The sequence below is a fragment of the Delphinus delphis genome, chromosome 11 (assembly GCF_949987515.2).
Source record: "Delphinus delphis chromosome 11, mDelDel1.2, whole genome shotgun sequence".
NCBI classification, from domain to species: Eukaryota; Metazoa; Chordata; class Mammalia; order Artiodactyla; family Delphinidae; genus Delphinus; species Delphinus delphis.
This window is the reverse complement of record NC_082693.1, coordinates 75,666,464-75,693,383: the sequence shown is the minus strand read 5'-3', so window position 1 is coordinate 75,693,383 and position 26,920 is coordinate 75,666,464. Positions and strand designations below refer to the sequence as shown.

Below are 26,920 nucleotides of genomic sequence, written 5' to 3'. Positions count from 1 at the left end.
CTGCTACATCTGATGATCAGCCTTTTCTTTTCAGTAGCTCTAAAGCACTAGAATTTCCCCATGTATAATCCGTACTTCTGAACAGTTGTCTAGTTAAAACCTCTGAAAGGAAAAATTAGAATTTAAATAACGAATGGTAATCAGGATTCATAAATAGTAAATTAGGATGCATAATGTAAGCCTGCACTCCCCTGACCCCAAGCTGTAAGAACTATGCAGCTCTACAAAAAGTGAGGAGGGGGTTTACATGTGCCCTACAATTAGGAAGTTGCATATTCAAGCACATTTTAGGTATGAGTAAGTGGCAGCTAGGTCATGGGACCCGGTTTCTTAGCCAAAATTGGATTCTAGTAGAATTCTATTTGAATATATCAAAAACTCTCCAAGGCTGAAATGAGACTGCAGAGGAAAACCAATCTTTCTTAAATGCAATTATTAGTAGTATATATAGTATTGGTACTACAAACTGACTTCTATCTGATGCTATCTTAATACAATGCCCAAAACAAGAAGACTGGGAAAGGTTTTGCAACATAGAAGTTTGAATTTTTTTAAAAAAAGCATTTATTGTTTTATTAAACCTCTAAAAATTCTTTGTAAGTAATATTTAATGCTACCTGACTTTTTCAGGTCTAATTTCACTTTGCAAAATTTTGAGAATTAAGATGCTTAAAATCTCTTTAAAATGTTGGATTATGACTATAACCATCCCAGGAAAGCTGTACCTAGAAGGATATGGTAAGCAGAATTCTAAAGATGTGCCCCCAAGATTCCCATCCCCACAGTCATAAATCAAGCACTAAGTCAGGTACTGCTGTGAAAAGAATTTGCTGGGTAATTAAGGTTACTAATTATTTGACTTTATCCAGGTGGGCCCAATGGAATTGCATGAGTCCTTTAAAAGCATAGGAACGAAACAGAAGGGGAAGGCAGAGATATTCAAAGCAAAAGGATTCCACACACTATTATTGACTCTGAAGATGGGGGGTGGTGGAGTATGAGTTAAGGAATGTGGAGCTGAGGAAGACCAGCTAGCAAGGAAATGGGACATCAGTCCTACAACCACATGGAACTGAATTCTCCCCCAGGACCTACAGGTAAGAGTCCAGACCTGCTGATAGCTTGACATGGGGCCTTGTGAGGACATGAACAGAGAACCCAGAAGAGCCATACTGTGCCCAAAGCTCAGACCCATAGGAAGGTGAGATAATAAATGGGTTTTGTTGTAAGCTACTAACTTTGTGGTGATTTGTTATAGCAGCAATAGAAAACTAGTACAGAGGTAAAGCAAAAAAGAGCCAAAAGATGCACATTTCTGAGTCTAGTAAACTTATTTATCTTTATTTAATGATTTCGGCTAAAGCACAGAACATTCCATAGAAAACTAAAAGTAAACCAAAAACGACCATAACAGAAAATTAGGATATAAGTATCAAATCAAAGGGATTTTTAAAATGAAAAGTGTTGCCAATATATCATTTTATTGCTTAATCTCAAGTACTACCTTGAAATGGGAAGTTCTGCCGTTGTTTCTAAGCAGTTCAAAAGAAGATTCATAAGGCACAAAGCAAGAATTTGGAGCCCAAAATGTGGTTATCATTACTATGAAGCTAATCTCTTGTCTTATCATGATCTTCAAGTATATACCACACTCACTAAAATATATGAAAAAAAGGTGTTTAGGCTTTTATTATTTAAAGGAGAACAAGAACCAAGGAGAGAATTCAATTTAATAAAAGGAATAACATTTTAATAATTACAGCTCTCCAGCAACAGAATGGAATGCCTCAAAAAGTGGTCAGAAATGTTATAAAAGAGATTCTTACAATTCCATTTAAAAATTGGCCTAAATGACCTCTACACTCCATTCGAACTCAAATTCTGTGATTCCAACAACTTAGTAACACAGTTAGATTGGCTGCTATACGAATACTGGCATTATCGGAGTACTAGGTAAGTTACATGTGAACACATTAAACTTTAACATTAGGTACCAGGGCAATTCTCACAGCAACATGAATTACTAGCATTCTAAGTTTCTAGGCAGATACGAATATCCAAAAACGAAACTATTTTGAAGGACAGCCTTTTTTTGTTTTTGATTCTACAGAATTCCTTTTCAAAGGCGACGTTTGGATGCATCCTTCTGGTTCTGAAGTGGGAGACGAGAATGGGAAAGAGTCCCTGCCCGGAAGATAAGGGCCCCGGAACACAAGGTGTTAATATTCTGGCGCCGCACAAACACCTGACTCCACTAGCACAGTCTGCCCCTTCAAAACAAAATCTGCCGAACCTGCTCATCACACAAGGACAAGAAATTTCCCGGCAACCTGTGATTGCTAATTTACCGAGGATGGGCAGCAGGCTGTTGAAAGGAACGCCAATTTTCCCGGGATTCTCTTCACGAACACAAATCCAAGTGTTTAATGCAAGATTCACACTTCACTCAGGTTTGTGTTTGGTTTGGTTTGTTTCCTGGAGATTGGCTGAGTTTCCCTGGTTTTGGTAGAGCGAGGAAGAGCCAGTCGCTTCCTAGCTACCTTTCACTAAGGCCAAATTGGACAAATGCAAGTAAACACGTCTTTCAAGTATACCTCTGTCACTCCGGGCGCCGCCTTTGCGTAAGATGCAAGGAACGAAGGGAAACTGCCGAGTCACCCACAGATCACACCCAGGGCGCCCCCGGGGTGGCGGGATGACCACGCTGCAAAGGACCGCGGAGCGCCCCAGCCAAGCTCTCTGCTTTATCTGCTATTCGCACAGCGCCACCGCACTCACCAGTTCCTAGAGAAGGGATTCTGAGAAAAAAGAAAGAGCCTGGTTCCCTAGAAACATTAAATTAACACAAGGGATCTGGAAACGAAACAGCAGATGCCTGAAAGCCTTCCCCTTGACTGTTTCCTGCCTTCTTGGAAAATCTTTGCGTTAAAATAGATTGGATTACTCTGCACAGCCAGATGCTGCTCGAGAACTTCGTTTTGGGTGAACATGAAAGCAAAGTTTGCCATCTTTTAAAACGATTTTTCTTTCCGAGGTGGTTTGAATAGCGGGTTTGGGTTGTTGATATCTGCTGAGACCTGAAGCTGAGGCTGTCTGCATTACAATAGAGACTTTCCATAACATTGACTTGCAAATCAGATAACAAAAAGCAGGGCGTGCAGAGTAGAAAGGTAGAGCTCCGAAAGAGTAGTGAGAGTTCAGAATCCAGAGATTCACATCTCTGGAAACTGCCTAGGAAGAGCACGGTCCAGCCCCCTTATTTTACAAAGGAGAAAATAATGTAAGTTTTATCTCTAAGCCTACTTACTTTGACCACAGCTTTAAGAACACAGAAAAGTAAAACTAACAGCATTTCCAAAGCGTCAAAAACGGAAGCAGAAAGGCTGATGAGTAATACCTTATCAGCTTCCTCATTCTAAAACCCCATGTACTAACCTCCATCGACCCTATCTGCAAATTAATCTTATATAATTTATACATTCAAACCAAGATTAATAACCATGCACCTTGAGAACAGTGGGCCTTAAGAACAATGTACTACAGTCTCATGTCATCTTTACTTTCATATTTAAACATTTTTGGTACCTGAGAATAAGATCCAAGTCTTCCTATGAGATACCACGGTTTTACAGAGGAAATAAGGTTTTGACTGTAGTAGCACCTTCCTTGATATTTTAACTTTTTTCTCTTGATAACCTTTAAGGTGGGACTCCATAATCATTAGCCACTATTTTACATGCATCACGCTTTCTAGTAAATCAGACAGCAACCTGCAGCCCAGAAAGGATTCAATGCTTATCCCAAATTTGGGAGCACAAGATGGGGGAGAAGTATATTACATGATACACTGAACAAAAATAAATTTAAATATCTTTGCCTAAGCGTGAAAGCAACAAACTCATTTTAAAGCAATACAGTCAGGCATAATCATTTCATCTGTAATTGGGCAAATACAGCTCCATGAGAATAGCAGCCCTCAGTATTTGTTTTAACAACTTACAGGGGATATGCAAAAATCTATCATTCCTCCCTAATATATGGAAAACTAAAGGGCAATTTCATAGCAACTTCAGTGCTTTCTAACGTAACCGTTGAACTTACGAAAAAGCAAGGAAATTTTTTTAATGTTTATAAGAAAGCAAAGGAAAATGCTGCAAAAATTATTTGGCTGGCAGGCCACGGAGAAAGCCGGACTCTTTGCAGGACTCACCAAACTACAGAGCTGTTTTAAAACCGAAACTCAAACAGATTTGCACAGGTATTAAGTATTTTATACAACAAAATTACCAAATGTACATACTTTGATAATCACAAGTAGAATCATTTCCAACTAGTTTGAAAAACCTATAGTTATACAAAAATAACTAAACTACTCTGACAAGAATAAATAACGAGCCACACAATTATTATTAGTCGATGCTGCCCCTAAAAAAAATGACCAGAGAATTTCAAAATGATTAAGAATGATCAAGTATGACTCCTATATTTTCTAGGTAGGTACTGACATTAAGAATGTGGTTTTCACAGAAATATACTCCACTTATTTTTAATCACAGTAACAAACAAAAATGACTGACTACAAACAAAAATGAATTGATTCAGATAGCTTCTTTTAAAAGTTTTTCTTTTTTCTTATTAAAAGCAAAACCTGTGGTAAACCACAGCGTTAGGGAAGCTTAACAAATTTTAAAATCCCCTCCAAATTATTTAAAAAAAAAAAAAGAAAGAAAGAAAAAAGCAGTATTCATGCCATAGAAAAGTGTGGCTAGCTTATAATCCTCCGAATTCCTTTCATGTAGCTAATGGGTATCTCATTTCTGGGACTTCTTCACACTTAATTGAAATGTTAAAGAAAAGGAGAAATATTTAGATGTTGATAAAGTTATTCTAATTACCCTGCTTCACTAACTTCAGCTCATCCAAGTTCAATATCTAGTAAGTGCCTGGTCTGCTTCGGCAGATTTTTCTTTTTCTATTTTAAAAGTCATTACTAAACAAATGAGGTTACTACTAGTTAAAACTCTAAATCCAGATGTCATTTGCTCTGTTGTAAAAATGTGCACAGTATTAGGCAAGTATACTTTTCCTCCCATATATTTTTGTATCTTTGGCCAAACTCCCCCAGTAACGTTTTAGTTTATGGTCTGTATCCTAAAATAAAAACATTTGTATTTTTTGCCATAAAAATCAGTAAACTTCTTTTAAAGTTAGATGCTTCAAAATAAACAATACAAATATTGTATGAAAGTCCTATTATAATTAAAGAAGGTCGTTGGTAATGAGGAAGAAAATTGAAGGCATATTTGCAATAAATCAAAAGCAGAGTTGTCAACAGTAGCCTCCACAATTATTAGTAGTGTTTATTTATAAAATACTGGTCTTTGCATTAATTCAGGAGTATAAGCTGGCAGGGTTTTTTCTTAATAAATGAAAAATAGTTTTTGTACTTTTAAGGTGAGAATGACTATTTTAAAAACGAAGACAACTTCCAGGATCTTTCTCTTTCTCCATCTCAAAACTATGAGTTTTATTTTTATCTTTTTGAATTCTTGAAATTCAATGACATTGTCATAGCTCTGTGAACCAAGATAACAGAAACCACCAACTGTAGGAGCCCTGATGCTTTCGATTATATTTTCCTAGAAAGATTTATATGATATTGATATTTAATCTCAATAGCTTTTTTTTTACAGAAATCCTCCAATGCCAATAAAAGTTAGATAATCTAAATCTCAGTAGTTCAGACAAATTTAGTCCATTGGCATACCCTAAAAACAGGATAATTTAATAAGATCTAAATAACATTATATTCTATATTAAATAATACTTTCAAGACACATGTTCTGTTAAGATAAGCGAGTAACAACCTCAAATCTGTGTTGGAAATGAGCAGGGGACGCATTTTTTTAAAAGGAGAAGAGGCTACATTAACCACTGCTCAAATCTCCCCGTTTGGGTGTAGGAGAGAGAGGTGGAAAGTACAGCCAGCCAGGTCCTTTATCCAGGCAGCTGCCCATCTCGGGGCACCACACTTCCATGTCCTGACCATTGTCAATCAGAATAGCTCAGTTTAAGCATCTTTACGGTCAGATACCTTTGTATTTTGCTGGGAGAAGAAAGGGAAAAACAAAAAATATATAAAGCTCTCTTTTCCCAAGCTCCCTGCATCCTTTCAAAATCACACTTTGCTAACAGAAGTTAGTATGATGAAGAAAGAAGCCACCAGGAACCTAAATGATTTCCCTTTAAGACAAGTTTTAAGGCCGAGAGGACACGTTCTTTTTTCTTTCTTTTTCCTTTTTTTCTTTTTTTAAGCCAGACTCTCTGGGTTACTTATGATTTTTATTCTGTTTGAATCTGGTCCCTGTTACCTTTTGTAATTTTCTGGAAAGAAATAAGATTTCCATTGTTTACAAGATAAAACAAGAGGTTGACACTTTACGCACAAAAAAAGAATAACCAAAGGTTACAGTGACGTCAGTTTTAGTTTTTGCTGAGGGCCGGTGGTTTTTTTTTTTTCTTTTGTGCAGTGCGGGTGAAACAGGTGTGAGACACTGACTGTGTGTTCTTAAAGGAGGAGCGGACTTTCACCTTCTGTCAGTGTTATCCTGGTTCTAAGGAGGGGGCCTGCTTTGCCAACTCTTCTGGGTAGACTTCATAACAGATTCAGCAGGCTCTATTCTCTAGGAAGGCTGAAGTTGGCAACCACATCTCATGGAAGATTCCACAAAAGGCTAAATTAGGATGAGATCGTCAACAGGCTTCAAAAAGGCAGAGTTCCAGGCCCCATCCCTGAGGCCAAAGTGGCCTCCTTCAGGTCCTCGTCCCCACAGTCTGACACTCTTGGCCTCTCCTCTCTCCTCTAGCTTCCCACCCCATTCTTCTGCCAGCCCTTCCTTTTTCCTCTAACCCTGCAAAAAGTGAGCAGCGCTGTTGTTTTGCTCCAACTGACAAAACAGCTAAGAAACAGCAGAAGAACATGACTGCCCTTTTCAAAATGGGCCACGTGATCACCCTATTTAAATCCAGCTCTTACAGTAAAAAGGAATAGAGAGGGAGGGAGCTGTTTATGAAACTCTCCTACTTGCCTTCATAATACTCTCATCTCCCCTCTCAGCCTCCTAAATACCCAAGTGAAATTATATAATAAGCTGTATTTTCTCACTCTGAAATTTTTCCTTAGTCCAAATTGCTAATGTGGCAGGTTCCAGCTGCCTAAATTCCCTAAACAACATTCCCTGTTCCATAAAAAGCATGCAACTGCAAGCACAGCAGTCCTGCTCCAGTTCTGAGAACTAGAAACTGACTAGCCAGTTCCTTGGCCTGGGGAGGCCGTGAAACAGGCAACATGGACGATTTAAAGGTACACAATATCCGAGGTTCCATTTCACTCCCAGGCAGCCAAGAGTGGCCCAGGAGAGGCCACCCTCCATTTTTTTTCTGACTCTTACACTGATTACCTGGGAACTACCTCTGCTCCAAAAGAAAACACCCCTCCAATGGAGAAAGGGGGACACTGAATTTCTACTGCTTTTTATGAATGCATTTGTTTCATGAAGAGGGAGAAGAGTTCCACAAAACAGAGTGCCTTAGTTAAGTGACTTGAAAACTGTACATCCCAGAATAGCAAATACAGTAAAGTGCAAAGTTTGAGTCCTTTCTCTTAAATTATTTAATACAACTTCAACATTTACAGAAATAGTCATTGACCTTTCTCTGACACACACAGTATTTGCCTCTACCTCTGGCAAAAATACTACCCAAACCATCCTAAGCAGACATAAATGCTTCATTTTGAGTTTTAAGACTTCAAAGAAAGAAATTCTATAACCTACCTTGGCATTGCCAGACTTCACAACAGCCTTCGTACTTGACAATCAAACAATATCTAATTACTTGGAGTTCCCTGCACCCGCCATGCTAGTACATGTCTCTGTGTCTCTCCACGCGCTTTTTCCTCTAGTTAGAACAGCCTCTCCAACCCCGTCCACACAGTGAGCTCTACTCTTCAGCAGGCGGCCTATGCCACCACTCCTCACCTGTCCCACATCTGAGTCCATCTCTGCCTCCTGTGTCACTTGTATACATACCGGCACTGCCTCTATCAGAGAGTACCATGTCTGTTCATGCATCTGTCTCCCCTGCTGGACTCAAACTCCTGGAGGAACTAATTGTTTTTGTATCTCCAGAGCCTTGCATATTTTGCATGAAAAAAAACAGGTGCTATAAACGAGAACTAACCTGATGTGGCTGTAAAATGACTTCTAGCTTTTAAACATAATGAGCCTAGTGCAAGGCCCATGTACATCCTGCCGGTTGGTCCAAACTCTGTCCTGCTGTTGTCTGAAACCATTTGTTCTTGCTCTATCCTCAGAGGAAAAAGGAAAACTGGTCACACTTCTCTGTCCTCTGTATCATAATTAGATGGGGATGGGAGCTGGGGTACGGGAGAATAATCGGGCTACCTAGTCACATCCTAAAAGAAATCAGTGTGGAACTCAAGGAAATTGGTGGATCTATCTAAATTTAACACACCTTCCATCCACCCATCAAAAGTATTTGAAATGCCATTGATGGAAATAAAAGAGAGAATTTACTGTGGAGAACAAAATAAAACTATTAGAAGAAAGAATCTGAGGAAGAGCTGGGGTTAGGTGATGTTTGTAAGTAAAGATGGGAAAAACATAAATGACGGAGGTCAAAACAGAAAGGTTTGAACCTAAGGACCTTAGAAATCATTTTGGTTTCTTTTTCTAGTAACAGGCTGACCACAGACAAGAATAATAAGAACACTATTCTCCAATTCCTACACAACGTCCTGCATTGCTGTTTAAGCATCTAGCGTCATGCTTGCTCTGATAAATGTGAGTGCCACGTACTGATTCATGTCACAGCTCCAGTGGCATGATTTTCTTTGAAGTTCTCTTTATTTATTTTAACAATTTAGGTACCATAATCCTCAAAAGTTTTTCTGGGACTAGATCAAAGGGAGAGAGGCAGAAAAGGGGAGCTAAGATCTCTCGAGGACCTCTTACATGTGCCAGTCACTTTATACACCACCCTCCCAATAAGCCCACTTGGTAGGCATACTTATTCCCATTCTCAATGCAGTTTTAAACCTATATCTATCTGGTTCTAAATCCAGTATTCTTTCTATAAATCATACTATTCCTATTTCCAATTTCAGCCTTAAGAACACAAGAAGGCAGCTTCAAAGGTAAGAAGTATATCATTCATTCATTCAACATTTATTCAAGAGCTACTATGAGCCCGGCACTGTACTTTCTTTCAGAATATAAAACATAAACAAGTTCTGGTGCTTGACTTCAAATTGCTCAAAGTTTAGTGGGAAAGGAACACAAAAACAAATAACTTGTTTTATTCTCTTTCCCCCCAGGCTCTGTATGGAGTTTTGTTTCTCCCCTTTGTCACTTTTTGCTGCCACTTTACTAACTTTCCAAACCTTAGTAGTTGCTTTCCCATGCCTTATTTAAACGTTAATGAAACATGAGTAACCTACACCGTTTCATCAACTGCCTTCATTGTTAGAATCAGATTCCAGAGGGATGTGAAATTGAACAAACCATAAATTTGCTCCAGGCACTCTCCATTCCATACTTTTGGAGCATCTAATATAAGGCCCAGTGCTAGCTGGGGAAACAGTAGTGGAAACAAGATAACCAGAGTTCCTGCCCTCATAGAGCTTATCTTCTAACCATTCCAAGACGGGAGGAAGGCAGCAAACAAATCCATGGATTGTGATAGGCTTGTTACGAAGAAAAACCACAGGATGCTGTGAGAAAGTATGTATGGCACAGGGACCTGACCTTCGGCTGGGGGATGAGGAAGGCTTCCCCGCAGAAGTGGCATTAAAGCTGAGATCTATGAGTTGAGTGAAACTCCATGAAGGTGGGCATGGAGGGACAGGAGGGGGAACAGAGAGAAGCATTCCAAGCAGAGGGAACAAAATGTGCAAAGGCCTGAAGCTGGAAAGAACACAATGCTTCTGAGGTGAGGAAAGAAGGCAGGTTATAAGAGGGTAAGTGTCCCAAGACAAGCTGGGAAGGTGGCATAGCCAGATGCTTTGGGGCATTGTAGACGACAGTTTGGATTCAAATCTCACCCTAAGAACAAAAGGAACAGACTGAAAGGTTAAAGCTTGTCCACTGAACTCAAATTCCCTGGGCTACCTGTGACTGATATATCAAGAAGAAAACAGTATGAAAAAGTGCTCTGATAAAGGAAAACATATTTAGAATAGAAAGCATAGCGTCATAGGAGAAAGGGTGCTAAACCATGAATGAAAACTAAGGGGTTCTACTCATAGTACTATTATCCTGGGTGGGCCATTTCATCTCTAAATATCTCCACTTCCTCATCTATCAAATAAAAGTACTAAAAAGTTCAAAACTCACATACTCATTGTAAAAAGCAAATGAGATACTACATTTGACATTTCAAAATGCTTTGAGGGGCTTCCCTGGTGGCGCAGTGGTTAAGAATCTACCTGCCAATGCAGGGGACACGGGTTCGAGCCCTGGTCCGGGAAGATCCCACATGCCGCGGAGCAACTAAGCCCGTGTGCCACAACTACTGAGCCTGCGCTCTAGAGCCCGTGAGCCGCAACTACTGAAGCCTGCGCGCCTAGAGCCCATGCTCTGCAATGAGAAGCCTCTGTAATGAGAAGCCCCCGCAATGAGAAGCCCGCACACCGCAACAAAGTGTAGCCCCCGTTCCTGCTCGCTGCAACTAGAGAAAGCCTGCGCACAGCAACGAAGACCCAACGCAGCCTAAAATAAATAAACAAGTAAGTAAATAAATAAACATGCTTTGAATCTCTAAAATGTAAGATCCTTGAGGCAAGGATTTTATCTGTTTTTCACTGCTATAGCTAGCACTTAGAGGATGGATGGATGGATGGATGGATGGATGGATGGATAGATGGAAGGAAGGATGAATGGATGGAAAGAAGGATGGAAGGGAGGGAGGGCAGGAGGACAGGCAGACAAATGGATACAACAAGCACCATACCATGCAAATATGAAGGAAGATGGACCGTGTGTGGACAAAGCCCACCTGGGAGGGCAGCCTCCACAGAAGGACTCATTAGCATAACATCACAAGTGCTTGCCAGCCAGCCGGGCCTACCCTCAGTGCCAGTGCACCAGGCACCTCCAGCAGCTGTTCTAGAGGACTGGCCAGTTGGTCAGCCAGCACAGGATCCGAAGCCCATGACATACACGTCCTCAGTGTAGTAAGTGACAGGGGGTGACTATGAGAAATGAAACCACTGCCCTTCATGCTGCTTCTTCCTGAGAGACCAGTCCCTGACAAGGGCCCCAAGGCCAGGCACTATGTACACATCCTTCTCTGTTAATACAGTCCATCACTTCAGACTCTTATTCTTTTGGTTTACCGAATGTAGTACATGATCAATTCTATATAACTTCTTTAGCTTTTCTTATATTGCATAGTCCTGGCTATGTGTACCCAGTTTCTTAAAGAATTGAAACTAAAGGTAAAAAACAAAGAGGGAAAATATAAAAAGCCCTTAAGAGGTTCTTTGATATTTATTAGCTTCCATAGCAATGACAATAGTTACCATTCACTGAATACCTACTTTGCTCCAAACACAGAGTTTGACACTTGGCCTATCATCTCTAATCCTCACAACATCTGACAAAGTAAGCATTATGGAGGACCCCGTTTCATGGAGGAGAAAATTCGGGCTCAGCACATAAGTGACTTGCCCAAGATTATGGGGTTATTAAGGGGCACAGCCAGGGTTCAAATGTGGGTTCATTAGACAGTACAACATACATTCTTTCCATTATACTACATATTATTATAAAAATATTCTAAATAAGATTGAACTATACATAATCATTAAAGCAACCTAAGCATGTACTTGTGTCAGATGCTATTAAGCTCTTTATAAAAATTATCTCACTTAATCTTCTCAACAGCCCTGTAAGGTTGGTATTTTTGAGATGAAGAAACTGAGAGAGACCTAGAGAGACTGGGTAACTTGCCAAAGGTCAAAACACTACTATGCAGGAGAGTTTGGATTTTAACACAGGTCCGCCTGACTCCAAAATGCACCCTCTTTAACTGCTACATAAGAGTTGCACTATTCAAATAGTATCGGTGTAACTTATATACCTTTGAAAGAGAATGTCAAAACAGAAAAACAGGGTCAATAAACCACTTTAAAGATAATTTAAAATAACAACTGCATTAAGACACTATCTCTAAGAGCCCATTACTAACCACTTTCTCGGTGATTGTCACCTCGTTCTGTTGCCCCAAATGGCCTTTAGAACTATCTACAACCAGCATTTTCACTACAAGTGTTTTCCTTTTTCATTCGGTAAGCAATTTAAAAATCTGTTTCTTAAACTGCCAGTTCAATCAAGTGGAACTCAAATCCCTATATCCAAATCTTCAAAAACCACCAAAATGTACACTCCTTAGTCCACAATTCTCATCACTAAACAATGCTGAGTGGCTAGAAAGATGTTGAAAAGCACTGTGCAAATTGCTCACGTGCCATATATTAGTTTTCACAGTTTCATAGTATATTCTAGGTTATATCAAGCCTTTTAAGATATCCCCAACATGGCCGCCTCCCTATCAGAAAAAATACTTTTCTAAACCTTTCCCTTGGGCAGGATTCCTCAGCTACATTTGTTAAGCCTACTTTTAAAACCTCCACTTGTTATTAAGAAGGTGTCAGCCCAATAACGAAATCTGACCTTGATCTACTGATTGGGCAAACATGAATAGGACTTCCTTATATCTATTAAAAAGTTTATTCACGTCAATTTCACACCGACTGGCTTTTGTAAACCAAAGAGCTGGCAAACTATGACTTTAAACACAATCAGTGAAAAAGAAATCTGGCAATTCTTTGAAAAACATGTGGGAAATCATGTGTATGGGTAAACTCATGCCCGTGTCAACTTTCAAAGAGTAAAATGTAAGTATGGAAAGTACCTAAATACCCCCTAACAAAAGCAAAGTAAATTTACAGACCTGGATTAGATCCCCAGAACTTTGTGCTTAATCTTCAAGTTGGGATGTTCCATCAGCACGGGGAAATTATATGTATTTTTAAGTACTTTTTAAAAATCAGAGTATATGTGTAACAGCAAAAAATAAATCAATAAACATTGCAGAAACATATAAAGAAAATAAATCACTTATAATTACACCACTGTCAACACCACGTCCCAGACTTTTTTCTTGGCATACATGCATATATAAACAATTTGAGTTTCTCAAATATAGGGTTGCACCACATGGGCTGTTTTGCAACCTGCTTTGTTTTGTTTTATTTTTCCATCCAATAATAAATTTGAATAGGACAATGTTCAAAATTTAATAAATATAGCTTTATATCATCAATTCTCCCATAACTGATTTAACCAATCTTTCATTGAAGGACAAGTAAGTTTCCTTCAACCTTGTGGTTTTATAAACAATATTGAATTGAATATCCTTGTACATACGAGTATTTGTCAAATTAGTCCTTTCAGATAAATTCCTAGAAGTAGAAACACTATGTCAAAGGATGTGGCTTTTGATACATATTGCCTAACTGCCTTCCAGAAGGATCATGCCAATTGATACTCCCACCAGGCTTCTCCACATCCTGACCTTCCCTGGCAATGAGTATTCTTTTCAAATCATTGCCAATCTGATAGACAAAACAAATGGTAACTTCAGGCTGCTTTCATTTGATTTTCTTTTCATAAGTACATTGATATATGGAGGCAGTAAGTCAGTGTCTACTGAAAAGCAAGCGCTTTGGAGGCAAACAGTTCTGAATTACAAAAGCCCTGCTAAACGTGTGACCTAGGACAAGCTGCCTCGACTCACTATATCGTGTACTCCTCATTGCAAAGTGTAAATAATTACACCTGTCTCAGTATTTTCTTAAGCATTATGTGTAAAGCCCTTAGCCCAGTCCCTGGTGCACAATAAACACTCAGTAAATGGTAGCGGCTGGTTGTAGCTGCTGCAGTAGCTACAGAAGCTGTAGTAGTCCTAGTTGTTGTCTGAGTACTGGTAGAATATTGGCAGCCATTTGTATTTCTTCTCTTGCAAACTGCCTTTTCATATAATTGGTCCTTTTTTGTGCTGGAGAATTCATCTTTTGTTTATTAATCTGTAAGAGCTTGTTATAAATTATGGGTAATAACTCTTTGGCTGCTATTATATATGATGCCAACATTTTTCCCGTGTTGGTATTCATTTTTAACTTTATTATGGAGTTCTTTGTTGCACAGAAGTTAATTTTTACATAGTTTAATCTCTCTTTTCTTTTTCTTCTTTGTTTTTTAATTCTTTAGTTTCTACCATTGGTGTAATGCTTACGAAGATCTCCACTATCACAAGATTGTAAATAAAGACTGGGTATATAGTTTATTCTATCACTTTTATAGATTCTTTAATTTTTTAACAGTAAAATCTCTATAAATCATTGGGAATTCCCTGGCAGTCCAGTGGTTAGGACTCTGCACTTTCACTGCTGAGGACCTGGGTTCAATCCCTGGTTGGGGAACTAAGATCCCACAAGCTGTGTGGCATAGCCAAAAAAATTAATTTTGCTATAAAGCAGGGATTTAACTTTATTTCTTTTTCTCTTAAATGACTAGTATGTAATCCCAACACCCTTCAGAAGTCCTTTCATCTCTGATTTGAAATGTGCCAACTTTATGTTAAAAAGCTGATAATTCCTTCCCTGAGATTCTGAAATCATAAAGCTCTTGAAAACAAAGAACTTTCTGTTTGTGTTTTCTAAAGTTTGGTGCCAAAATTATGTGGTAGCAAAGCCTTACCTGAGGTAATGTTGATGCTATTTCTGGCCTTTATTTATTCCATTTAGTGTCACTATTAATCAGTTTTGCTGTGGAAACAAACACAAATTTGACTATGAGATGTTGTTAAAAACCCTAAATTCTGAAACATGTTTGGCCCCAAATGTTTCAAATAAGGGATTGTAGATTTGTACCAGGTTTCCATATGTATACTCAAGTCTGTTTTTAGACTAATTCTAAATTCTCTTTTATTCTGTTAACATGATAAATTACATGGCTTTCAAACAGTAAACTGACCTTGAGCTTCTGAGATAAACTTCATTTGGTCATGATGCATTATCTTTTTTCATTTTGCTAGATTCAACTTATTATTTTGTTAAGGAGTTTTACATCTATGTTAATGAAGTCCATATTTTTTCCTTATAATGTCTTCATCAAGTTTTGGAATCCAGGTTATACTGCCTTCTATCTTATATGCTATTTTGTTTTTATTTACTATATTTTACAATGTCTTAATATGTGATGAGATGAACTCTCCCCTGTTTTTCATTCTTCATTAGTCTCAAACAATATTATTCTGGACTTATCAAGTTCCACAGAATAATCATCCCATTGCAAGTTCTATTGGAATAGCATTAAATTTTAGACTAATGTGGACAAAAATGATATTGATACATTTACTATAATAACTCTTCTCACCAATATACATGATATGTTTATTTATTCAAGTGTTCTTTTATATGCCTCAGCTAAGTTTGGAAGTCTTTTTCTCATAAATTGTGCCCAATTCTTACTAAGTTTATTTCTATGTATTTTATAATCACCTTTATTTTTCAGCTCTACTCATATCTATGCTACTGTATTTCATTAGTCTGAGTACCAACTGAGGATAATCAATATAATTTCTGATAAAATTCTGTCCTTGGACAGGATGGAGTACCATGCAGAATAAAGGGGCTGAACGTTACTATTTCATTTATTTAACAAACATTTAGTGAACACATAATATGACCTAAGCACTGAGAATTAAAACAGTGATAAGATATACTATCCCTATCTTCAAGGGTTCACAGTCTAGGGAGATAAAAAAGGAAACAGACAAGCATAACACAGCATCGTAAGTTCTGTGTTAGAGGCAAGCCCATGAGAACAACACAAAGTCCTCCTCCAGGAATACAGAGTATTGTCAGGAAAAGCTTCATAAAGAGCTGATGCCAACCCCTAAGGTGGGTCCCAGTTTCTCCCCTGAACATGCCTGGCAAGGAGGAGGCACATCTAGAAGCTGCATTCAGTCCTTCAGACCTAATGCCTGCCATTAATACAGAGCTGGGTGTGCCCTGTCTTCCACATCAGGACACGTCAGCAAACCCTGTCCACGTGCTGGCTTCTCCCACTGGCTCAGCCCTCCTGGCAGCCCATCGCTGAGTTGGGGGCTGGGCACAGTGGGTAAAGGAACCACACTTCCCATACCTCCCCTCCTCAGTAACCTCAGGAGATGGCCATCAGTGTCAGGTTGAGTCATTCAGCATTAGTTACTAACAGGCCTGGCTCTAGACTCCTCACTGCTATCACTCACTTCTACACAGGGACATTATGTTCTGGGAGAAAACGGTTCCATTTCATGCCTAAAATGGTGCCAAAGCAAATGAAAGCAAAACTGCTGCGTGTCTCCTGGAGAGGGATGGGTTCTGGTACCCAAAGAAGCAGACCTAGGAAAGCTTGGGGATCCACTGCTTGGAGGACTATCTACCTGTCCTCCTGGATTCAGTATGAGCTGTGGAATCATCCCACAACTACAGAGCCCTCTGCAGAGTGACCACAGGAAGGTATGTGTGGACAAAGGGGGCAAGAATACACAGTCACTTGGGTTATCCTGAAGAGACCCCAGGGATCTGTCCAGTTATTCAAAAGCACATCTGGAAAGAATTCACCTGCCTTGAATCCTGCTTTTGCTCAACAGCAAAGTGAGTGCAAGTGCCACAAAATGCTCGATCATAGTGATCTTTACAGATGCTGAGGCTGAAAGTTTTCCCACCTGAGCATCTTAAATGAGACAAATTGCGTAATAGGATAATAAGAGTTGTTGCTGAAAGATGCAATCACAAAATAAAAGGACCTTTCAAGATCTGAGTATGGTTGGTAATTATCCAGGAATGGAATATAAAGAAGAGCAATTCCAAGGTTCCTGCTTCTTCGCGTTATCATGCAACTGAGATGGCCAAATGCCAAAGATGACTCTTCCAGTTACAACAGACCTTCCTCTGTCTTCGGCAACAATTCTGTTCCTTTCTGTTAACTACTCTGCTGTAGGTCACTCACTGTCTTATCAGTCTAATCTCAAATGCCACAATTCACAAAGTTGCTACTTGTTCTTTCCTGCCATGAAAATTAAACTTCTACCTGGTAAGATGCACAGCAGAAAAGAATGGGGAAAAATAATAACTTGTAGTTCTTTATTGTCATGGCATGTATTTGTTTATCTGAATAAGATTTTTGCCTGATAAGAGAGGTATCCCTCCAAAAAAGAGTACTAGTAAAGCTTGGTTCACTAATACAAAAAGTAAGACCTGAGAAAAGTCAAATATGTAGTTAAATGTAAAAATACATTGCTCCAAATAAATAATACATGGTCTCAAATGAATAAACCCAAAAAGTTGAGAGAGTCATCGAATAGCTAAACTATTTACTTGTTGCCAGTTCAAGAACATTAACCGCAAAAACAATCAGAGCTGCAGACTTTGCAAACATTCAGACTAACTCAGTAGGAGAGTCACAGGTCTTGGAGTCAGCCTTGGGTTTAAATAACAACACCATGATGTATTAGCTTTCAAACCCTGGAAAAGTTCATCTCTCTGAGCTTCCTCCCCTGTAAAATGCGGGAAATACCTTCCTCATAGAGGTTTTTAAGGATTAAGAGAGAGTTATATATAATGTATAGACAGAGGAAGCATTCCACAACTAGCTAGTTTCCTATCAAATTCTCTGCCCTCTAAATGGTCAAAGTAAATGTCCCCAGCTTCTCAACCCACAATGGACCCTATTTCATATATCAAATTCTTTCCATTATTACACACCAACCTCATTTTGCCTTACAATACTCCACAGGTCAATTCTCCTCTTCAGCAAAACTTGATTTTCTTATATATTTCCAACCTCTCATTTTCTTGCTCTCACAAATACCAACGCACCACTGCCACCACCATCATTTCCCAAAGTAGTTCACAAGGGATTTTGCTAGGAGCAATGGGGCAGGAAAGGAGGCAGGCGGTGGGGGGGACTTGAGTCTTTAAAGGAGGTAGTGGAATCTGGTTCAATTTTTATTTTTTTAATCCATCAATAATATTTTTTTCCTTCCAAGCAGAACGGTTTGAGAATATGCAACTGCATATCCAAGGAGTATGTATAGCAGCTGGTGACAATCAGATACTCAGCTGAACACTGCCAGTAATCATGGTGGCTTAAAATTGTTTTATTCTTACACATATATTATTCCACTCGTACTCATAATGGGCCACTGGTTTAAAAAGAGAAGCACAGGGAACACTGATAGGGAAATTCAACAAATTAATGGGGAGACAAACGTAAAAACTATAAGGCTGTTCCTTACTGTACACGTTACATTCACCTACTCAAAAGTCTTTCGTAGAAAGACAAAATGTCTAAACCTACATTAAAAAGATCCAAGATAGTGGCAATTATATCCAACATGCCCTATCATTTGGGGGGAATATGCTGTCCTTGCTAACGAAGTTAGTGAGGTAGAAGGGGCAAAGTGAGACCTCTTAGTCCTATCCTACAAGTTCAAAGGCATGAACGTCTCTGGTCCTCAGTTTTCTCATCTCTAAAAAGGAGATGTTGAATAAAACTCGACCCAGGCAAAAATCATCAGTGGCCACTGGATGATGGTCCTTCCCTCTTGACCCCAAAGCACCTGAATCAGATTTGGAAGCGGCGTGGCCATATGACTCTTTTAGCCATTGAAACAAAGGGGGAAGTGTGCTGGCAATTTCTGAAAAGACTATTGCTTTTCCAGATAAAACGGACAGACGCATCAGGAGCTACTCCTTCCCCTACCTTCCAGCCTTACAGATGCACTGTTGGTAGTTGCAGCCATCTTGCTGCCAGAAGGAAAACAAAAGCCAAGAGAAGAACAGAGACACTTGTCCTGACGCCTTTGAGCCAACGAACCGATGCCAGAAGCAGCTGACCTCCAGACTTCCTGTTACATGATTGAAATAAGTTTCTACTTATTTTGCCATTGTCAGTTTGGTGGATTTTGTTTGTTTGCTTGACTTGTTGGCAAGCACATTCCTAACCAATGCACACTGCTCACCAGATGCACCAGGCTTAGAGAACCAAACGGTTGTCTGTAACCAAGAACGCAAAGCTCCTCAAAGCTCCTAAAAAACATTCATATGAAAGTTTAAAGGAAAAGGAAACAAAGAGTGAAGTAAATTTTGTTTTCTTCTCCTGTCCACAGAACCCATCTATTTTATATTTCTGTAAAAAATATAAAATATAAATATATTTTATAAATATAAATATATATAAATATAAATATATAAATATATTTATATATAAATATATAATTTTTATATAAATATTTAATAAATAAATATATAAATTTATTTAATATATAAATTTATTTAATATATAAATAAATAAATAAATAAATTTTATATAAATATATAAATATAATTATATATAAATATATAATTTATATTTATATAAATATAAATATAAAAAAATCAGCCCTCTGCCTGATTTTATTTCAGGATCAGAATCTCAGGATTGGAAGGGGAATTCATTTTAACCACCTGAGCTCTCTCCGAATAACCTATTAAGCAGCTATCTAGCCTCTGCTTGAGTTATGCATAATGATGAGGGATTCACTACCTCTAGAAAGAGCCCATAACCATATCTGGACAACTGTTTTAGAAAGGTGTTTCTTATATTACCCTGACATTTCTACCATTTGTCTTCCTTCCACCTTCTGAGAAATACACAACAGAGAGAATCTCTTTTATGAATGAGAGCCATCCAAATGGTGGAAGGTAGCTGTCATATCACCCCACCTGCACAGTGATGTTCACCAATTCCTTCACCTCTCCTCCTGGGAGAGGCAACAGGTTTACTGCAGCACCATCCAACAATGCAAGCCACACACACAATTTTAAATTTTCTAGTGACCTAAGCAGCCACATTTTTAAAAAGAAAAATGAGGTGCAATTACTCTTAATATTTTTTTTTTTTTTTGCGGTACGCGGGCCTCTCACCGCTGTGGCCTCTCCTGTTGTGGAGCACAGGCTCCGGATGTGCAGGCTCAGCGGCCATGGCTCACGGGCCCAGCCACTCCGCGGCATGTGGGATCTTCCCGGACCGGGGCACGAACCCGTGTCCCCTGCATCGGCAGGCGGACTCTCAACCACTGTGCCACCAGGGAAGCCCCAATAATATTTTTTAGGTAGCCCAATTGACAAAAATATGATCACTTCAACAGATACTCAAAATAAAGTAAATAATTATGAAATATTTTACCCTTTTTTTTGGTACTAAGTCTTTGAAATCTAGAATGCACTTTCCACTGCAGGACATATCCGTTTGAAGCAGCCACAGTTTCACTGTTCAAAAGCCACACATGGGAGGCTGCCGTACAGGACAACACAGGTCTAATGGAAGAACGTGCTGTTTTCTGTACATGGACAACATGCACTGTTCGGTTACTCAGATAAACTGGCAAAACATCACAATGCCGAGTTTCTTAATCTAGAGTACTGCACAGATCTCTTTTAAAGGAGTGGGGAGCGGAATTAAATCTCATGGACCTCTGAGACTATGTCCTTTAACTTCCAGGGGTCAATGTTCCCCAACTGAGAAAATGTCTTCAAAAGTGGGTTTTTTTTTCCAGCTAATCCTCAAAATAAAAACATGCAAAAAGACTCTATGGTGTATGGAATTTGAGGAGCTCTAAGATCCCAGTTTGAAAACACCCTTGGAACAGAATCAGGGGGTCTTTATTCTCATTTTGATTCTGCCACCAAACTAAGTGGTGACCTGAAAAGAACACAATTTATTTTTCTAGGTCTCTTTCTCTAAGGGTGCCCCACTTTCCCACGAAGCAGCACTGTTCTAAGCATTCACAAACCATCCTTTCAATAATCCATTCTAGAACTCTACCCACAAACAGCATGAGGCTCCCTCTCAGTCTATGGGGGGGGGGGTTCCGTTTGTTTTGTTTTGTTTGTTTTTGTTTTTTAATTTTTCTTGGAGTATGGTCGCTTTACAATGTTGTGTTAGCCTCCACTGCACAACAAAATGCATCAGCCATGCACATACAGATACTCCCTCCCTTCTGGGCTTCCCTCCCATTTAGGTTACCACAGTGCATTAGGTAGGGTTCCCTGTGCTATACAGTATGTTCCCATCAGTTGTCTATTTTATACATAGTATCAGTAATGTATATGTGTCAATCCCAGTCTCCCAATTCCTCCCAACCCTCAGTCTATGGTTTTTGAACCCATATTCCTCACTATTGAAACTCAGGATTGCATCTACCTTCATTCATAATTGTGATATTTCTCCACTCTTCAAGATTCCATAAAGATAAAACAATAATTAATTATCCCCAAGTTTCTTCAGTGTCCTGGAATACAATTCTTCTGGATCAAAAATCTTACACTCATTTTGAGCAACTAAGAAGTCTCTTACATTTTACAGGTACGTATTGAAGATCTACTGTATATGCCAGCAGAATGGGAATACAAATGGGACATGAACAAGACAGGCAAAACCAGTCCCTGCTTGCAAAGAGCTGACAATCTAGTGCTGGGTGAAAGATAATAAACAAGCAAATAAGTGAGCAGGTAGTAAAGAGTGACATAGTAATACAGCTCACACTTGAGAGCATATCATGTGCCAGGCAGCCTTCTAAATATTAACTAATTGAATCCTCCTAACAGCTTTATGAAGTATGTTCTGTTATTATCAACCCCATTTTTATACACGTGAAAATTGAGAAACGGGTTCAGTTCTAGAAAGAACAGAACAGAGAAATTGTGAGGGAGAATGCCTGGTGCACTACTATAGTCTGGGAGTCATGACAGGTCTCTCTGAGGTCATCTAGAGCCAGCCGCACAGGGATCTAGAGGAACAGTGTTCCAGAGAGAGGGAACAACAGCAAGTGTAAAGGACCTAAGATGGGATGAACCTGGCAGGATAAACCTGGGGGGCTCCAGGAACAGAAAAAAACAAAATGTGGCTAAACCATAAAGAGGGGGGAAGAGTCATAGGAGGGGAAGCTGAGGTGGGAACAGGAGCCAATTTATGATGAGTCTGTATTTTATTACAAGTACAATGGAAACCCACTGGGGGGTTTTAAGCAGGAGAATGACATGATTTGATTTACATTTTTTAAAGATCTCTGGTTGCTATGTGGGAAGAACAGAATCACAGAAACCAGTTAGGGCAGAGAAGATGGAGGCCAAACAGCAGCTGAGTAATTCAAGTTTCCCTCTGCCATCTGTTCACATTATAATATCAGCCGAGAGCAAACTGGCTTGTTTCCTTTTGCTTTGTGGCCTGTGCTTACCTGTCCTGCTGCTGGAGTCACCTGCTCTAAGTTACACTGAGAACCAGAGAAGAGTTCGGGACCACCCTTCAGATCTCTTGGCTTGTGATTCCAACTTCCACACAAATGAAGGGAACATGTACAACACAATATAAATGGCAAGGAGAGCAAAAAACAAGGTCAACACAGTCAATGATCGTCTTCAGCTGCTACTGAATTATGCCCAAAATGTTCACAGCACTTCTCTCTAGAAACCATTCAAAATTCAAAGCCAAAGGGTTCAAATAATACTCAAAGGCCTGAGACGCTACTAAAAATGTTCTAATTCTCATTGAAAAGATAATATTAATGAATATCTAAGCATGCTGATGTATATAGTCTGTAAACACTGCCATTAATAATTCCTCCCATCCCTGAATGTGCATGATCCCCACTCCATCCAGAGGTGACATTTACTTCCCCTCCCTCTGAATTTGTGACTCATTTTGAGCAACAAAATGTGGTGAAAGTGATGCTGTGCCAGGTCCAGATCTAGGCCTCAAGAGAAGTGACAACCTCCATTTTGACACGCTTGGAATCCAGCCACCGTGCTCTAAGGAGGCTGGTCTAGATACCAGAGGAAATGAGGCCTTATTGAGGAGAGCAAAGTTGTTCCTGTTTACAGCTAATACAAGACATGTGAGTAAAGGTGCCTTGAACATTCTAGTCCCAGCCAAGCTCCAAAACCAAAAGCATATGCTATATTGATGACAGTAGCCAATACCACATGGAGCAAAACAACCACCCAGCTGAGCCTGGCCAACCCACAAAATTGTGAGAAATAATAAACTGTTACTGTTTTAAGCCACTACATTTTAGGATGGTATGTTATGCAGCAAGAGATAACCGAAATAAAATGTGTAAGTTGTTGATTTTACAGACCCTTTGCAAATCATGAATGCAATATGAGGAAGCTAAACAGATCCAATAGACCAGGAAAATCCATGCATGAAGATACTTTATTATTGCTTTGTTTCCTTGGGAATTTAGCATTGCCTCTTCTGATTTCTAGGCATACGCATTTGTTTTACATTAGAAGCTGAAGTACACTCATTTCTCATATTTAATTAAATTTAACACATTTTTATTAAGAATCTCTTATGTACTGTATAGGTAAATAAAAGATGAATTAGACCCAGGCTCTGCCCTCTAAGAGTGTGAATTCAAATGAAAGAAATACATGTACACAAATACATCCAGTTGAAGCAGAATGTCCTTATGTTATAATCAAGTCATGTAAATATTAAGTACAATGGAGGAAATGGATCACTCACGTGGAATTTCAACATCACAACAAAACATGGGATATTTCAGATAGAAATATGAACAGGAGTAAAGACAAAGAAGTGGTATAGTACAGAGTATTTTTCAGGAATGGCAAGTTCTCCTACAACTGAGGCCATGTATGACCCAGCCACTCTAGTCTGAATGAATCACTCCCTGTGTAAGCCCTAATTTAGTGCTTATCACATAGAGCTAGGAAGAAGGTAGTATGAAGGACCCAAGGTTATAAAACAATGACCCCTGATGTCAGGGTATTGAAACAGATAATTTATGAATGTACCATGTACACTTTCGTTTCTCTTTCACTCTACCTTGCAGGCAGCCAGCAACATCATCTGTTCTTCACTTTGCTAAATCCTTCCCCTGTTTCAAGGTTCTACATTCACTTACCCATTTATTCATCCAACCATTTTTTACTGGGCACCAGTTATTTGCCGGGCACTCTTCTTGTTGCTGAGGATATAATAATGAACAAGGCAGACAATGGCCCTGGCTTCATGGAGATAAATGGTGATGAAGGGTAGAAAGTAGACACGGTAAGTAGTCAGGGAAGGCTTGAGGAGGGCATATCTGACCAGAGATCTGATTGCAGTGAGAAAAGAAGCCATGAGAATATCTGGGGAAAGAGCATTCCAGATAGAGAAACAAGCAAATGCAGAGGTCCTGAAATGTCTGCATATTCAAGGAAGGAGGCCAGTGAGTGAGGAAACAAGAGGCAGAAAAGGAGCTGAGAGGAAGCAGGGACCCAGGTCACATAGGGACTTGCAGGTAATGGGTTTTATGTTTCATTGTGATGAGGAGCCTTTCTCCTTACATCTCTTCCCAGACCCAACAGCCTCTACTGATCACTTCTCTTTCTGTACACATTTCACCTGTACTTGTATTTGCCACTCAGTCTATGAATTTCTATTCATCTCTTACGTATCAGTCCTATTTTCTCAACTATGTCTCAAGGGCAAGAATTCTGTTATATTCGCCTCTGCATTCCCAGGGTCTGGCACCCAGTAGAGCTCAATAAATCTCTTTGGAAGGTGATAATGATGATGTAATCCCTTAGAGTCCCTTCCAGCTGTAAGATCTATGATTCCTTTGAACTCTTTCGACAAACTAGTTTGCACAATGACTCAGAGGACTGACATCTTTCTAGATATTATGAGATGAGATTACAGTCATGCCACTTTTAGGGCACTACATGACTGGAATGGAGGACCTCAGAGATGGTGTTTAATTGGTGCCCCCACTTGGAATGGGGGTACCAGTACATGAAACTACTTATTAGTATTTGTACTTTAAGCCACTTGAACCTTAGGAGAGGCATAAATTGAGATTAAATAAATGCTATCCTGATGTGATTCCATCATCAGCCATTAAACTTGGCCTCAAATTCTTTGCTTCTTCTCCCACTGAAAGGTGGAGGATAATTCCCCTCACTTTGAGTCTGGGTCAGTCTTAGTGACTTACTCGACCAATAAAATGCAGGGAAAGTGGTATTCTGGGACTTACAGGGCTATGTCATAAGAAGTCTTGAGCCTTAAAGTTTCCACCCACACCTTCTGGGAATGCTCCCTCTAAAAACCCAGCTGCCATGTTGTGAGTAACCCAAGCACATGGAGAAGCATGTGGCAGTGTTCAGACTAACAGCTCCCAACTGAGCCCCCTGCCAAGAGCCAGCATCGACCATCAGCCATCCCGACCCCAGAACCAGACATATGAGTGAAAAAGGCATCTGAGAAGCAGATCCTCCAGCTCCAACCACCTCAACTGACAGCACAGCACACGGATCAAAGACAAACCACCCAGCTGAGCCCTTCCTGAATCCCTAACCTTCAAAATAAAATGGTTGTTTGAACCTGCCAAGTTTTGGGGTAGTTTGTTAGACAGCAATCTTTTTTTTATTAAAAAAAAAACATCATAGAACATCACTACTTACAGAGTGTCTCTCCCCCAATCGTTTTTTAAAATGACAGATAGACACAGTCCAAGGTTTGTCCTGTATCCAGCGGCTGCTCTGCTCAGAGATTTGATTCTTAGGACATGAGGAAGACAAATTAGGTGACTTTGAATGAGTACCCTGAATCAATCTTACTAATAAGATTGCAGGCCAAAACAAAAGTCCTCTGAAAGTTATCCAGTGCAAAAAGCCATAGCATACATTGGATTATACAGATCGCAGAATTACTATTGGGCAAATTATACATAGTTTCACTCAGTCACCCTGCAGGTAAGAAAACAGTTTACTACACTACTTAAAAAGCATGGGTGGGACTTAAACAGAAATGAAATGTGTACATTTCCACCGGGAATTCCCTGGTGGTCCAGCAGTTAGGACTCCATGCTTCCACTGCAGGGAGTCCAGGTTCGATTCCTGGTCCGGGGAACTAAGATCACGAAAGCTGTGCAGTGCAGCCAAAAAAAAAATTAATAAGATCCAACTGCTAAGCTATGATTGCATGCAATACTAAAAATCTCTGAAAATTATTCTCTGTCAGATGCTACCTGAATGGAAAACACTCAATTGCAAATGGTCCTCTCCTTTAAAACATCCTTTTGTTTGTACAGTGAAGTTCTATTATGAAAGCAAAACCTCCTCAAAATGGGCAGGTATTTTCACCTCCCTCAGTGTGAATATCACTTCTCCCCAAAAGCAGTCATTTCAGACCCTGCAAGTGAGAGGCTCCTGGGAAAGCAGCCTGCTCATTTTATACCCCTCCAACTCCTCCCTCCCCCCCACTACCTTCTTCAAGTCATGTTTGGTTCACAAAAAAATATAGAAACCTTAAGAGCACCTGAGGAGGGGGGAGAGGGTAACCCCAAAAGAACAAATTTTGGTCATAAATGCTTTAAAGCATCAATTTTTCACACAGACTATGACTTTGAAGTACATCTAATCATATTCTGTCACTCACATTTTTCATAATATGATCACACTCCCTACGACTACACCATTTTAAAAAAATCCACAGAAGAAAATGTCTTATCAAGAAAATACCCTATAAGCTAGGGGCATAACAATGTGAAAATGGCAAAATGCTTTTAAGAGAAAAATATCATCTTCCAGATTTACAAGTATATATTTGCTTGGAAATTAATTCATTAGCAGTAACAACAATAAAAACATAACAAAAGGAACCAAAAGATCAACATTTATGTCACTGGAAGCTATATGGGTACATGCATTTTTCTAAAGAGAACTCGAGAATTTAATCAA

The 26,920-nt window shown here is 39.4% G+C and overlaps 1 protein-coding gene across 5 annotated transcripts in view; it reads right to left on the bottom strand.

Annotated features, from left to right (window-relative positions):
- The window catches only part of CRADD (CASP2 and RIPK1 domain containing adaptor with death domain), a 196,412-nt gene that overhangs the window by 143,434 nt on the left and 26,058 nt on the right, over positions 1-26,920 (bottom strand). For 2 of the 5 annotated variants that reach the window (XM_060025374.1, XM_060025372.1), the window contains exon 3: positions 14,844-14,911. The exons of 2 other annotated variants lie outside the window; for them this stretch is intronic. In XM_060025374.1, coding sequence (XP_059881357.1) covers positions 14,874-14,911 — 38 coding nt within the window. In that variant the 3' untranslated portion in view covers positions 14,844-14,873. Of the gene's footprint in view, positions 1-14,420; positions 14,912-26,920 lie in introns of those variants that run through there. One more of the 5 variants, XM_060025373.1, reaches the window with a different exon arrangement.